General features: G+C 43.3%; 1 protein-coding gene and 1 long non-coding RNA gene across 8 annotated transcripts in view; both read right to left on the bottom strand.

The window, feature by feature from the left end:
• Window positions 1–15,013, bottom strand: part of LIPA (lipase A, lysosomal acid type) — a 123,057-nt gene that overhangs the window by 20,446 nt on the left and 87,598 nt on the right. For 2 of the 7 annotated variants that reach the window (XM_084992546.1, XM_021071782.2), the window contains exons 2-3: window positions 9,904–10,015; window positions 7,875–7,992 (exon numbers count right to left, since the gene is read on the bottom strand). In XM_084992546.1, the coding sequence (XP_084848672.1) occupies window positions 7,875–7,992; window positions 9,904–10,014 (229 nt within the window). In that variant the 5' untranslated portion in view covers window position 10,015. 7 annotated transcript variants of the gene reach the window in all.
• Window positions 369–4,607, bottom strand: LOC146396971 (uncharacterized). The gene is made up of 3 exons (XR_014827676.1): window positions 2,256–4,607; window positions 2,029–2,137; window positions 369–577 (listed from the first exon to the last, which is right to left on the bottom strand). It is a non-coding gene; the product is annotated as an uncharacterized LOC146396971 (long non-coding RNA).

Here is a 15,013-nt window from a genome sequence, read left to right on the forward strand (position 1 = left end):
TTTGGCCAACCCAATCCCCAGGAGGTCCCGGGACTATAGGAGCGGGTAGACTGAAGCCTTGGGCAGGAAGAAAGCTCAAGGCCCACTGCGGAAAACCAAGGTTACAGACCTCACCACCAGCATAATAACTTATTATTTACTGTCTTAACTTCTATGAAGTAAATGCATAGAGAGCTATGAGAATATGCACCCAGGAGCCTGTCTGAGTGTGGGCAGCTGGGGAAATCCTCCCTGAAGCAACCTTGAGGCTGAGGACAGAGACCAGGGAAGAGCCCTCAAGCAGGAGGAGAAGGAGCCCTGGAGGAAGGAGGGGTGCTGAGCAGAGTGCTCTCTTCCTTTCCACTCTGACGCTTTGCTCCAGCCCTCACCTGCAGTTAGGAGACAAATTGTGCTGTGAAGCGGACACTGCCTTGTGGTACTCATTAGGCAGAGGGTCTGAACACAGCTCCCTACCCAGAGTGCCATCAAGGTCCAAGCAAGCCCGGCACTGCTTAATAGCCCATCTGTCCAGGGCCTTCGGGAGGCGAGGAATTATATCCAAGCTGATCAAGGCCTCTGCATTTAGGAAATGGTTTCCCTAGGAACCACATAAAAGGGAAGAGGAGAAAAACCAGAAATTGGTCAGAATCCTAAAATATACAATCAAAAAAAAAATGTTTTTTTAAAACCACAGGCCAGTGACTTTTCCCCCAAAGACCTAGCTCACAAGCCACGTGGTAGATTTTCAAATATGACTCACAAAAAGTTCATTGGGCAACCCCTGATGATTCTTTCCTAAGGCAAAGTTCAAATAGCCTGTTTCTGCAAGAAGGCAATTACTTAACAGCCTAAAATGCACTTTACTTATTGGACCATCAAACACACAATGCTCTTCAGACATAAATATTCCAATACCGGTGCTTCATTTGCTAATTGCTTTATTTTACAGTTTATTTCCCGGTTTGGCAAGAAGTAAGTGATCATTGGTACTTTATGTATTTTAGGCAAGGCCTTTATTTATTTCCCTATTTTAGACAAATAAATAAATATTCTTACTATCACAGAATTAATAGCTTGCTCAATACTTATTACGTAAGATCGAATACTCCAGTGCAAAGAACAGTGAATCTGATGGCAGACTGACTGGGCCACTATCCTTTGACCTCAAGTAAATCCCTTTCCCTCTTTGAGTCTCACTGTCTGGTCCAGTAAAATGAGAGTGTTGTTCTAGAACATGGGTTCCCAAACCCAGGGATTTTACCTTGGAATACACTGGGGAGTTATGCTAAAAATGCAAGCTCTCCAGGAGTTCCCATTGTGGTAACAAACCAGATAAGCATCCATGAGGATGTGGGTTCGATCCCTGGCCTCGCTCAGTGGGTTGAAGACCCAGTGTTGCCATGAACTGTGGAACAGGTCAAAGAAGTGGCTCAGATCCCGAGTTGCTGTGGGTGTGGTGTAAGCCAGCAGCTGCAGCTCTGATTCGGCCCCAAGCCTAGGAATTTCCATATGCTGTAGGTGCAGCCCTAAAAAGAAAAAAAAAAAAAGAAAGAAAAGAAAAAAGCAAGCTCTCTAAATCCCTGGCCCTGGCAGGACTCTGAGATGCTTCTAGTGCTACCACCCCATGACTTTCTGAAATCAGGCTGAGCAGATGAAAAACATAACCACTTCCCTAAGCAACAGATTCTGAATTTCAATTCTCTTGTGGAGTTAGTGCAAATGAGGGGTAGCTCAACACTCGATAGATAAGTTTGTTAACATTTAGAAACATATATATACTCCATAGGTTGCCAAGAGTTTTCTAAATACACATTTCAAGCTGCCTAATTAGTAGAGGTCTGACCAGACAGGCAAATGATTATCTATATCAGGGGATTCTTTACTGGGTCCATAAGCTCTCGGCAGCTGAATATAAAATATTTGTGTGCCCAGGTGCCCTCCCTCCCTCCCTTCCTTCCTCCCTTCCTTCTTTCCTTCCTTTCTTCCTCCCTCCCTTCCTCCCCTCCTCTCTCCTTCCCAACCCCCTCCCTCTCTCTCTTTTTTTCTTACCAGAGAGAGGATCCATTGCCTTCATCCACTTTAGAATCCCAATTTTGAAGACTGCCCCATATAACTCTTACTTAGGCCAACCACTCAGAAGGCATGTTGCTGCTGGTTGCTGTGAGAAATACAAAGCAGGAAAAGATGCAGCTTCTGCCATCAGAGTGGCTGCAGAGAGGGAGGGTGGGGAGAGAGGAGTACACAAAGTCAACCCCAACGCAGAGTAAGAAAAGCACCTCGAGGCGGCGAGGCATTTGGGAGTTCTGAGGAAGTGCGTCTCCTTCCTGCACAAGCGAACGGGGGAGTTGGCAATTAAGCTGGAAGGATGGAAAGGATTGTTTTTAGAATGTATAGCAATGAAGACGGTGGCCAGAGGAGTTCCCGCTGTGGTGCAGTGCTTAACGAATCCGACTACGAACCATGAGGTTGTGGGTTCGGTCCCTGCCCTTGCTCAGTGGGTTAAGGACCCAGCATTGCTGTGAGCTGTGGTGTAGGTCACAGATGCGGCTCGGATCCTGTGTTGCTGTGGCTCTGGCGTAGGTGGGTGGCTACAGCTCCGATTGGACCCCTAGCCTGGGAATCTCCATATGCCACAGGAGCCGCCCCAGAAAAGCCCCCCAAAAAAAGACAGTGGCCAGAGTGAGCACCATTCCAGAGGGGCATGTGACCAGCTGAGGCCCAGGGAGAATTTAACAAAAGGGAAATAACTCACTTGGATTTGAGTATGTCAAAGAGTAGTTCTTTGATATGTATTAACATAACAGATACAACATCAGTTATACCACTCCTAATTTGGCTATGGCACCAATTTAAACCTGGAGAGTTGGGAAATAATAAATGTTTCTTAAATGGTGGGTACGGGTAGCTGGCAACCATGGTTCTCAAGCACTCCTCATGCTTGTGAAAGGGATATGAGGAGAATGCGGTATTCTATCCAATTCTACAAAAGATACCACAGACCTCACGGCTTCTAACTGTAATCACTAGTTTGGGGAATCATGAAGTTCTCTGCACATATCCATGGTGAACTTCGAAGGTCCACTGCTGTATAAAGTGAGGGTAAACAGGACAGACAACAGCTAGAACAAAACAGCGAGGAAGAGTGTTATCTTCATTGATTAGGCTCACGAAGACCACTGAGTGGCAATATCATAGAATTACACCTGGGTTCTAAGAAGCTTAATCCTGCAAAACTTCATGAGCCGGACAAGAAGAGGGAGGCTGGCAGAAAGGAAAGCAATTGGCATGGGTGGAGGAGCCATGCGGCCAAGCCTTGCCATCATTAAAAAACCTCCAGTGACACTCAAGCGAGGCTCTACGTACAATCAGAGGAGACCACTGTGACAGGACAAAAGGATGCTTAGCACGCAGCTTTAAACTAGAGTTCCACAAGGAATGTGGTGCCGACAAAGAAATAATAGAGATGGCAGAATAGCAGGTCCCCAGCCTAGTTCCCTCACAGAAACTCCAATGTAGCAACTATTCAGAGACAAGAATGCCTTTGTTAGCATCTCTGAACCCAGGGGTGAGGTTGCAGCACCACAGTAGAGCACAAAACTGAGAAACATGACACTAAAAAGGGCAAGAGGAATAGTTTCTTCTCATCCTTGATAAATGAATAAAGTTTTAATGTATCTTGCAGTGACTTATAAATAGTACAGATATCTGGCATTATCTTCTTATGCAAATTTTACAAGCATTAATTTCTTAAAAGATAAGCAGACTGAACTTTCTTATTCCTGTTTTGAAAATCCTTCTTTCTCTCAGCTTCTGAGTTTATTTCAGATGACCAGGTAAATGGTCACCAGAGCATAAAGTAGGGTGGTGGCCTGGCAAAGGGAAGAAAGGGCTGAACTGAAGTCATAGACCATGGGGATACTAGAGAGGACCTGACAGCTCCTTGAGGTTGGGAGTCAAGAGAGACTGCGCAGATCTGGTCCAGGTCATTAGGAGGAGGAGGGTGTCATTAATAGAGGAGGAAGTCAGGAGGGGAAGTGGCAAGGATGAGCTGGGTTCCACGTTGGGTGTGAAGGATTGTGTGTACTCTTTTCGTTTGTCTGGCTTCAATAAGCCAAAGTAGCACCACTGACAACACTGCTCCTGAACAGGAATGAAGGACAGTGCAGAGACAGCCTCAGCTCCAGGCTCTGCCTTGGACCACGGAAATGCAAACCATCAGAGAAACACCTCTGCAGTTTTCACAAATTCCTTTAGATAAGAGTTATTTGCCACAGATTTCCTCTAAAACTGGCCTCACTCACAGCAGGTGGTACATACATATCCTTGATTCTCTACAGGAGGCCTCTGCAAAACAGAGGAAGAAGATGGGGACTTAATGCTATTAAGCAATTAAAGGGGAACTCTGAGATCATCCCAGCCAATTGACTGTTTTTATAGATGAAGGATCCAAGGCCTGCAGAGGTGAAAGCACAGAAGTACTTATGGGGCAGATGCATTGAGGTCTCCTGACCTCCTTCTACCACCTGAGGGCAAATCAAGAAGGCTGCTCACTTTCCAGGCCACAGCACCTTCACCTGCAATGGTCAAGATACACAACGGAGGACATGTGGCACTACTGGCTTTAACTGCTGTAGGAGCCAGAAGCCTGGAGGTGGATATGGAAAAAGAAGAAGAGGCACATTCTCTAAGCATGTTCTTACCGAGGGCCCCTGCATCTTTTAACAATGGCTCACATAATTAATTATAATAGTCAACTAACCACTTTTAAGATAAGCACTACTAATAATTTTTTTTTTATATGGGATCTGAAGTCAGCACACAGTTCCTTTTTTTAAAAAAGGAATTGGGAGTTCCCATCGTGGCACAGTGGTTAACGAATCCGACTAGGAACCATGAGGTTGCGGGTTCGGTCCCTGCCCTTGCTCAGTGGGTTAATGATCTGGCATTGCTGTGAGCTGTGGTGTAGGTCGCAGATGCGGCTCGGATCACGAGTTGCTGTGGCTCTGGCGTAGGCCGGTGGCTACAGCTCTGATTCAACCCCTAGCCTGGGAACCTCCATATGCCGCAGAAGTGGCCCAAAGAAATAGCAAAAAGACAAAAACAAAAAACAAAAAAAAAGGAATTGAAATCAAGATCATATGTTCACTTCGAAATAAAATGTTTTGTGTGTCTTGAGCAGAATTAAAAATAGAAGTCCTCACTGTAATTCACTACTCACTTTGTATCATAAAACTCTCAAGAGTTAGAAAGTAAATTTCACAAAGAGCACTGGCTGTCTGGACCACTTAAGCATTACCAAAAGCCCCATTATAGCTAGAATTTAGGAGAAAAACAGAGATAAATCAGATTATATTAAAAGAGAAACAGGTAATGATACAAAGCCCACATTAACACAGAGGGCTTTTAAGTTTGCTTTGAATAATTTGTGAAGGAATCAAGGCAAAGAAGGCCCTTCTAGTCACATAAAAATTTAACTGAAGAAGAGACAGTTATCCAACTAGCATAATCTCACCTAAGTTTCCCAAATAAAGTTTCTAAAAACAGAAAACATTAAAAAATATATAGGATGTTCCTTTGTGACACAGCAGGTCAAGGATCAGATGTTGCCACAGTTTGTGCTGCAGGTCACAACTGCGACATGGGTTCAGTCCCTGACCTGGGAACTTCTAGGTGCTGCAGGTACAGCCAAAAAATAAAATAAGCTATATCTGGAGAGATGACTGGACTAAAGATCAGATCCTTATTCCGATATCTGTTTAACAATTTCCAGTAGGCTATCTAGAAATGTCTCAATCTGCATAGGAAACCAAAGTTTTGCTCAAATTATGAAAAAGAGAAAAATATGTATACTTTTTAAGCCGAAGCTATCTTTCATATATTCCTAATGAGAGTTATTGCCAGAACAAGCAATTTTAAAATAATCAAAATCACATAAATAGACTTGTACACATACTGTTAATATTTGTTAACAGAAGACCAAAAAGAGTCCAAATGTCCATTAATAGGACACTTGTTAAATAAATCATGACACAGTTCCACAGTGGAATACCACGTAGCACTAGAGATGAATGATGAAGTACTCTCCATATTGTATGGAAAAATCTACAAAATATTAAGTAAAAAATTCAAGGAGCAAATGAATGTGCATTATATGCCACATTTTAGATTAAAAAGGGAAGCAGGGAAAAATAATCATCTATGTTTGTATTTGTTTCTGAAGAGATTTTTTTAAGAGATAAATTCAAAATAAAGAGATTTTGGAAGGACACAAAAAACTGGGAGCTGAGAATGAGATGGGAGGGAGGTATTTCACTGCCATCTTTTAATCCTCTTTGATTTTTGAACTCTGTGAATATACACATTACCTATTCGAAAAAATTAAGTCATTTTCAAATAGAAAAAGCTATCTACTTAATGCTCAAAACATTTTATTAAATAAAATCCTTCCTTATAAGAAAGAAACTGGAGATTTGGCATTCTCATCATGGTTCAGCAGAAATGAACCTGACTAGTATCTGTGAGGATGCAGGTTTAATCCCTGGCCTCGATTAGTAGGTTAAGGATTCACTGCTGCTGTGGGCTGTGGTGTAGGTTGCAGATGCGGTCTGGATCCGGTGTTGTTGTGGCTATGGTATAGGCTGGCAGCTACAGCTCCGATTTGACCCCTAGCCTGGGAACCTCCATATGCCGCAGGAAGTGGCCCTAGAAAAGGCAAAAAGACAAAAGAAAAAAGAAAACATGGTTAGGGAAGAGAGGGTGGCCCTAAAAAGAGAAAGAAAAAAAAAGAAGAAAGAAACCAGAGATTTTAGCATCTGCTCAAACAAACCTGACCTTTGAATCTTTAAGCAAATTATGAAATTAGACGACTCCTATCCTTACTTCTTTTTTTTGGTCTTTTTGTCTTTTTTTTTTTAATTTATTTTTTATTGTTATTTCCCCCAACACAGTTTTTTTTCCACTGTACAGCATGGGGACCCAGTCACACATACATGTACACATAATTTTTTCTCCCATTGTCGTGCTACGTTCTAAGTATCTAGACATAGTTCTCAGTGCTACACAGCAGGCTCTCATTATAAATCCATTCCAGGAGCAATAGTTTGCATCTGTTGACGCCAAGCTCCCAATCCCTCCCGCTTTATTTTTAGGGCTGTACCGCGGCATATGGAGGTTTCCAGGCTAGGGGCTGAATTGGAGCTGCAGCCACTGGCCTACACCAGAGCCATAGCAACACGGGACCCCAGCCACGTCTGTGTCCTACACCACAGCTCATGGCAATGTTGAATCCCCAACTCATTGAGCGAGGCCCAGGCTAGGGAATTAAACATGCATCCTCATGGATGCCTGCTGGGTTCATTAACCGCTGAGCCACAGTGGGAACTCCCTATCCTTACTTCTTTAAAAGAAGTGTTTTTTACATAGTTTGCATAAATGGAACACCTTTGGTACTTTGGTCTAAAAATAATCCAATTTCGGAGTTCCCGTCGTGGCGCAGTGGTTAACGAATCCGACTAGGAACCATGAGGTTGTGGGTTCGGTCCCTGGCCTTGCTCAGTGGGTTAAGAATCCGGCGTTGCCGTGAGCTGTGGTGTAGGTCACAGACGAGGCTCGGATCCCGCGTTGCTGTGGCTCTGGCGTAGGCCGGTGGCTACAGCTCCGATTCAACCCCTAGCCTGGGAACCTCCATATGCCGTGGGCGCGGCCCAAGAAATAGCAACAACAACAACAGACAAAAAAGACAAAAAAAATAAAAATAAAAAAAAAATAAAAATAATCCAATTTCAATGTTCTCAAGTAAAATTTGAACTTGGTTTCTGACATAAATACCAGCCAAATTCCAGAAATGCAGTTAAATTTTCAGAGCTTTCTTATCTCACCACAGAAAACACCCATACCTTTGTCAGAGTGGTTCTTCCTCCCATGAGGAATTCGGTTAAGGCACAGAATATATCCATCTGCTGTCACGACAAAGTGCTCCTCACTAGGATATCCCCAGTGAGAGATAATTTCACTCTGCGGAGCAAAGGAGAAGGCAAAGGGTCAATGACACTCTCCAGGTTTTACTGAGGAAATCAACTGTTATTGAAATCTTAGGCTGCGCAATCTAGTGCAACATCCCAACACAAGAGTAAATCCTCCACTTGTTCTACTCATGTGTTCTACTCACAGATGTTTAGTTTAATCCTGCTCTCACTGTTGTAGTACATTCTACACCATGTGTCTTAGTTTACTATACCTTTGGACCTCTGTTTCCACCCTGGCTCCCAGGCACAAATGTTTCTTTCTTTCTTTTCTTTTTTTTTTTTTTTTTTTGGTCTTTTTGCTATTTCTTTGGGCCGCTCCCGCGGCAAGGCTAGGGGTCAAATTGGAGCTGTAGCCGCTGGCCTACACCACAGCCACAGCAATGTGGGATCCGAGCCACACCTGCAACCTACACCACAGCTCATGGCAACGCCAGATCCTTAACCCACGGAGCAAGGGCAGGGACCGAACCCGCAACCTCATGGTTCCTAGTCAGATTCGTTAACCACTGCACCATGACGGGAACTCCCTATTTCTTTCTTTTCTAAATATGCCAGCTAATATTGTAATCTACTGTTTTAAGAGGCCCCATCCTAGGAAATGAAGCATAAAAAGTATTAATCTGTTAATACTGTTAGTATTACTCTATTAATACAAGTGCTAATCAATGGACCAATAAAACTGCAGGAGAATGTCAGCGAAGAGTTGAACAAGAAAAGATAAAATGATTGTGGTGATCATTTCACAATAAATACATATAGCAAATCAGTATTTTGTATACCTTAAACTAATACAATATGTATTGTTATATCTCAGTAAAACGGGGAGGAAGAAAAAGGAATTATGATCTTTCCATATGGAAAGACTCATGTGGCAGTTGTTTTCTTTTGGTTTTACTGAGGCTGATGTATAATATTACATAAGTTTCAATTTTTAAAGGTTAATTCCAAATATAGATCTTATAAAATATTGGCTATATTCCCTGTGTTGTACAATCCATCCTTGTAGTTTATTTATTTTTCTTTTTTAGGGCCGGCAATGCCAGATTCTTAACCCACCGAGTGATGCCAGGGATTGAATCCAAATCCTCATGGATACTAGTTGGGTTCGTTACCACCGAGCCACAACAGGAACTTCTGGTAACTTATTTATTTTATGTATGGTAGTTTGTGCCTCTCAATCTACAGGGCAACTGTTAATCATAAACTCAGTAGCATAGGGATAACTCAATTATCCAGAGGACTTAAAGTTAATAAGCACTTATTATTCTCTCTACCATCAATACCTGAAAGAATTTAAGTTCAACATTCTTATAGGAAAAAAAGAGAAAAATGCTTTTAATTTTAAAAACTTAGAAAAGATTTGGGGCATGAAATAAAACTTAATCTTAAGACTCTGATATCAGATCACACTCTCTTGGCTGACTATCAATTTATGTCTCCAAGCCTGCCTGAATCTTCAATTGTGTCACTGCATCACCTGTTTAAAAGCTGCTGTTTTCTTTAGTAATCTGCACTTTCTTGATATTTTATGCTTAAATGAGCTATCTCCAAATTTAACTATTTACTTAAGATTAATAACTCTGAAATGTTCGCTTACTCAAGGGATTATTTTTCCTTATTTGCACTAAAAAAATGTTGTCAGATATTTTGATTTTTGTTATTGAACTATGGACACTGTTAATTCTTGTCCTTGTTCAATGCTTTCAGTATTAACATTCTTCCGAAGTCCTGACACTTTATTAAACTGAACCTAAGATTCAGAGAACACAAAAAACACAATGAGATATAAAGAGAATAGCTCCATAGTTTGTGGCTCCATGCAGCTACATAACTGGATTTCAGAAAATAATGAACATTTATCACAGATGCATTTTAAAAGCAGTGACTTTGAGAAACTTACCACATTCATATTTATTTCAGGATCCACAGGTGCCGGCTTTCCTCTGGATGCCTCAGAATGCAGGGGTCCAAAGACCAAACAGACCACCAAACCCAAGAGCCACATTCCCATTCTGTATAAAACAGTTTGTCATTATTTGCCTGAATTTTACTACACGAAGTTATGCTGCAGATAAAGCTCCCATATAAAATTCTGATTCTGAACCAGGTTTAAGTTCAGACTCAAGCCACAAATGAGCAATTCTCAAAACAAAACAAACAAACAAACAAAAAACAAAAAAAAAAAGTGGAGTTCCCGTCGTGGTACAGTAGTTAACGAATCTGACTAGGAACCATGAGGTTGAGGATTCCATCCCTGCCCTTGCTCCGTGGGTTAACGATCCGGCGTTGCCGTGAGCTGTGGTGTAGGTTGCAGATGCGGCTCGGATCCTGCGTTGCTGTGGCTCTGGCGTAGGCTGGCAGCTACAGCTCTGATTCAACTCCTAGCCTGGGAACCTCCATATGCCGTGGGAGCGGCCCAAGAAATGGCAAAAAGACAAAAAAAAAAAAAAAAAAAAAAAAAAAATGAGCAATTCTTTTTTACCATGAAACCTCCCACTGGCCACCCCCAGTTAATATGTGACATTCGGAGCCCAGAACTCCCACTCGCCTCCTTACCACCAGGTTAAACATAATGTTCCCAGAGAAGTAACAGAAGAGCGGACTCAGAAGAGAACAGGTTGAGAAAAAGGAAGAGCCTCAAAAGTCCGGAGCCTGTTAATCTTCCACCTTTGCCCTCTAATTTTGATTTAAATATTTTTAAGTTCAGCTATTTCGAGCTCTTGCTCCCACTAGCTATTCACTTCCCTTCTTCTAACAATTACACATTAGGATTCAAATTTGGCAGCCAAGGAAATAAGTGTGAAATGAAAAGGAGAGTGTGCAGGAGAAACAGAGTGAAAGAAGACCATCCCTCTCTGCTTCTGAGACCCTCCAGTCATCAACGAAGACCATCTAGTTTCTGGCAGTGATGGCACAAAAGCACAGTGCAGCAAAGACCTTGGGGGTGGATGTTAAAGGCAAAATGAATCAACTCTTCCAAGGACACCCAGATGGTTAGAGGCAAAGCTGGGACCACAGCCCAGGCCTCCCACATTAAAAAATAAATAAATAGGAGTTCCCGTTGTGGAGCAGTGCAAACAAATCTGACTAGGAACCATGAGGTTGGGGGTTCGATCCCTGGCCTCACTCAGTGGGTTAAGGATCCGGCATTGTCGTGAGCTCTGGCATAGTTCACAGACATGGCTAACATCCTGCATTGCTGTGGCTGTGGTGAAGGCTGGCAGCTACAGCTCCGATTGCACTCCTAGCCTGGAAACCTTCATATGCTGTGACTGCGGCCCTGGAAAAGACAAAAGACCAAATAAATACATAAATAAATAAATAAAATCCTGTTAAAAGCTGCATGTGTGTATACCCATACAAAGACTTGTATAAAAATGTTTATAACAGCACTGTACGGAAAAACTCAAATGTCCCAAATGGGTGAATGGGTCAATATATCATGAAACAAATACACCACTCAGCAGTAAAAAGAATGTGCATAAAATAATACAGATGAATCTCAAAATACTTACAGTGAGTGAAAGAAGCCAGACCAAATAAATAAATGATTCCATTTCTATAAAACTCTAGAAAATGCAACCTAATCTACAATGACAGAAAGCAGACCGACGGCTGCCTGGGGAGATAAGGGGCAGGAGGTAAGCACTACAATGGGATACCCAATGCACAAGGAATCTTTTGAGGGTGATGGATAGGTTATCTGTATCAAATATCACAGTTTCACTGGTGTATACATATCAAAACTTATGTAACTATACACTCTAAATATGCCTCACTATTGTGTATAATACAATACAGATGTTTTTAAGACTTGTCTTAAACTGAGTATTCCACAAGTCTTAAGAAACTGGTTCTCAGAAGACTGCAAAAGTGAACTGACTCTTCTGTCAGTGCAGCTCCTTCTGGTGCTGGAGTGATTTCTCCTAACAGTGATGAACCCCGAATTTTTAGATAGAAGGGATGTTATCTTGAGCTTGTATTGACAAAGCAGGCCCACGTGTCTACTCACATGTTTGTATTTCCATATGGTGGTTGGGAAGGGCAGTATAGTTCCAGGGTACTTTTCATCATAAAGACAACCTGCCAGGAGTTCCAGTTGTGGCACAGCGGAAACAAATCCCACTAGGAACCGTGAGATTGCAGGTTCTATCCCTGGCCTTGCTCAGTGGGTTAAAGATCTGCCATTGCTGTGAGCTGTGGCCTAGTTCACAGACACGGCTCGTATCTAGCATTGCTGTGGCTGTGGTATAGGCTGGCAGCTACAGCTCTGATTCAACCTCTGGCCTGGGAACTTCCATATGCTGCAGGTGTGGTCCTAAAATGACAAAAATAAATAAATAAATACAACCTGCCAAAAGCCCATGATTACTAGGAAATAAGGAGTAGACAGAAAAGGAAAAATGAAAGGTTGTAACCATAATTTGAAACACTGAAGCCTCTGGCAGTAGCTGTTTCCTCCAGGACTTGCAGCCCAACTGTCCAGAGGAAGCTCCAGAGGTAAGTGCTGAAGCTACTTAATCAGAAATGTCACCCAGTTGATTTTTTTCTTCCAACAAAACCCTAGGAAGTTTCTCAACCTAGCAGTCAAGTGATTATCATAAGAATGATGACTGAGAGGTTTAAAAGAGAAAAAGCCCCCTCTAAGCTGGATTCAGTATGCTTTGCTGGGCAACTTTGTCTCAATTCTTTTTCTACTGTAAGTGCTAGTCTGTCTTCATTTTACCCCAGCCCAGGGTACAGCCAGTGTCTGAGTCAACTCTGAACCACCAGGACCTAGTGTAGATGCACAACACATTTTGAAAAAATGGGACTGCTGCGGTCCAGAGTTCAGTGGCTGAAGAAAAGTTCCAAAGCAGCTTGTCTTTTAGCTTTCTAATAATCACAACACTAATAACTTCGTCTCCCGTTTAAGCTCCTGGAATCCTGGAATAATTTCGGCGTCCGTTTAAGCCAGACACCGCTGGCAGCGCTTCCGACTTCCCATGTCAATTACGCCTTTACCACCTCTAGGCAGTACCGTTAAGCCCTTTTACAGGAAACAGGCTCGCCCAGGTTAAGTATTAGAAGCAAAATGCTAACTGGTTAAATAGTATCGCCGAAACTTTCGCCAGGACCAGTATCAAACCATTCCCGACCACTCCTTTGTAACTAGAGGACACTCCTTTGTAACTAGAAGGGTGGGCAGGCTGCCTATAGAAGCTAACAGAAGCAAAGGACGAGGAGGAAGGAGGAGAGGTAGGAATCAGAAATGCTGGGTGTCGATGCAGCCCGGGGTCTATGGGGGCTATGGGCAGCGTTACGAGCGCGACCGCGCCGGCTCGGGAAATCAAAGGGCGCCCGGGGAAGGGTGGGCAACTTCAAGAGAGCCCTCGACTCCTGGGTCAATGGGAGATGCCTCGGGACACCGCCGGCAGAAGAAACAACCGCAGGTGCTCCATGACTCGCCGAGGAACAACGCAGAAGGTCCTCTGGGGCGGCGGGACTGAGCACCCGGGAGAGGTGCGGGGCTCTGCCCTCAGATCCGGTGGAGGGAGGCCGGAGGCCCTGCACCTGTCAGCGCAGCCCGGGCAGAACTCACCTGGAGCTGTCTTCCCCAGCCGCTGTCCAGAGCCGCAGGGTCGGAGCACTGACACGGGACCTGGAGGGGGCGGGGACAGCAGGACGCCGGGGCCTGCACTCTCCTCCGACTCAGGCTCTCCCGCCCCCAATCAGAGCAGCCCGCCTCCAGGAAGTGCGGCAGCTTCCGAGCCCACCAGCAGCTGACGCGGAGCATGCGCCTTGGGCGGGACCCAGAGGAGCGGCGCCCGGCGGATCAACAGCTCCACCTGCAGGCCGCCTCGTTCCTAGTGGCTGCCTACAGCTCTGCCCCTGGGCCGCCATCCCATCTGCCTGGCACAGAGCAATAAGCTCTACAAATGAAAAGAAATTACATTCTCCGAATAAAGCGCTTAGCATTATGCCTGAGGCAAAGAATTTTGCCATACATTTTATTTTTATTACTAAAACACCTAGCATTATTAAGACGCTAGGGATATAGCAGCCAAACAGGAGTCCTCTTATGCTTGCATTCTAATGGGGAGAGACACTGTGAGTAAACATAAAAATGAGATAATGGAAAGTGCAATGAGGAATGAAACAGTAGAAGGATAATGAAGGAGGATTCTACAGTACAAGCTAATCAAGAAAGGACTCTGACGAAGTGATATTTGAGAACAAACAAAAAGGAGGTGTGATTGAGTCATGTGGCTACTGGGGAAGGATCATTCCGAGATGAGAGAAGCACATGCAAAGGCCCTGAGGCAGCAGTATTTTTAGTGGGGTTTAGTACTGGTCATTGTGACTGGAACAGAAAGGGGGTGATGGAGAGTAGTAGAACATGAGGTCCTAGAAGTAGTGGGGTGCCTTGGGGGCCAGTTGTAAGCCTCTGCTATTTCTTCTGACCCAAATGAGAGGCCACTGAAAGCTTTTCAGGAGAAAGGCAACACAATCCTGTCAGTCATATTATTTGTAAATATTTTCCCCTATTCCATAGGCTGTCTTTTTATTTTGTCAGTGATGTCCTTTGTTGTACAAAAGCTTTTAGGTATAATTATGCCCCATTTAAAAATTTTTTGCTTTTGTTTCCTTTCCCATAGGAGACAGATCCAAATATATATATATATATCTACGACTTATGTGAAAAGATATTCTGCTTATGTTCTCTTCTAGGAGTTTTACAGTTTCAGGTCTCACATTTAGGTCTTTAATCCATTTTGAGTTTATTTTTTTATATGGAGTGAAGAAACACTCTAATCTCATTGTTTTACATGCAAGCTGTCCAGTTTTCCCAGCACCACTTGTTGAAGAAACTGTCTTTTCTCCATTGTATGTTCTTGTTTCCTTTGTCAAAGATTAATTGGCCACAGGTTGAAGAAACTCTTTTCTCCATTGTATGTTCTTGTTTCCTTTGTCAAAGATTAATTGGCCACAGGTATGTGGTTTTATTTCTGGGCTCTAGTCCATTCTCC

Source organism: Sus scrofa, chromosome 14 (genome assembly GCF_054392235.1).
Source record: "Sus scrofa isolate SSC_HxYL_T2T_F1_AM1 chromosome 14, Sscrofa_HxYL_maternal_Yorkshire_Landrace_v2.0, whole genome shotgun sequence".
In the NCBI taxonomy this organism is placed as follows: Eukaryota; Metazoa; Chordata; class Mammalia; order Artiodactyla; family Suidae; genus Sus; species Sus scrofa.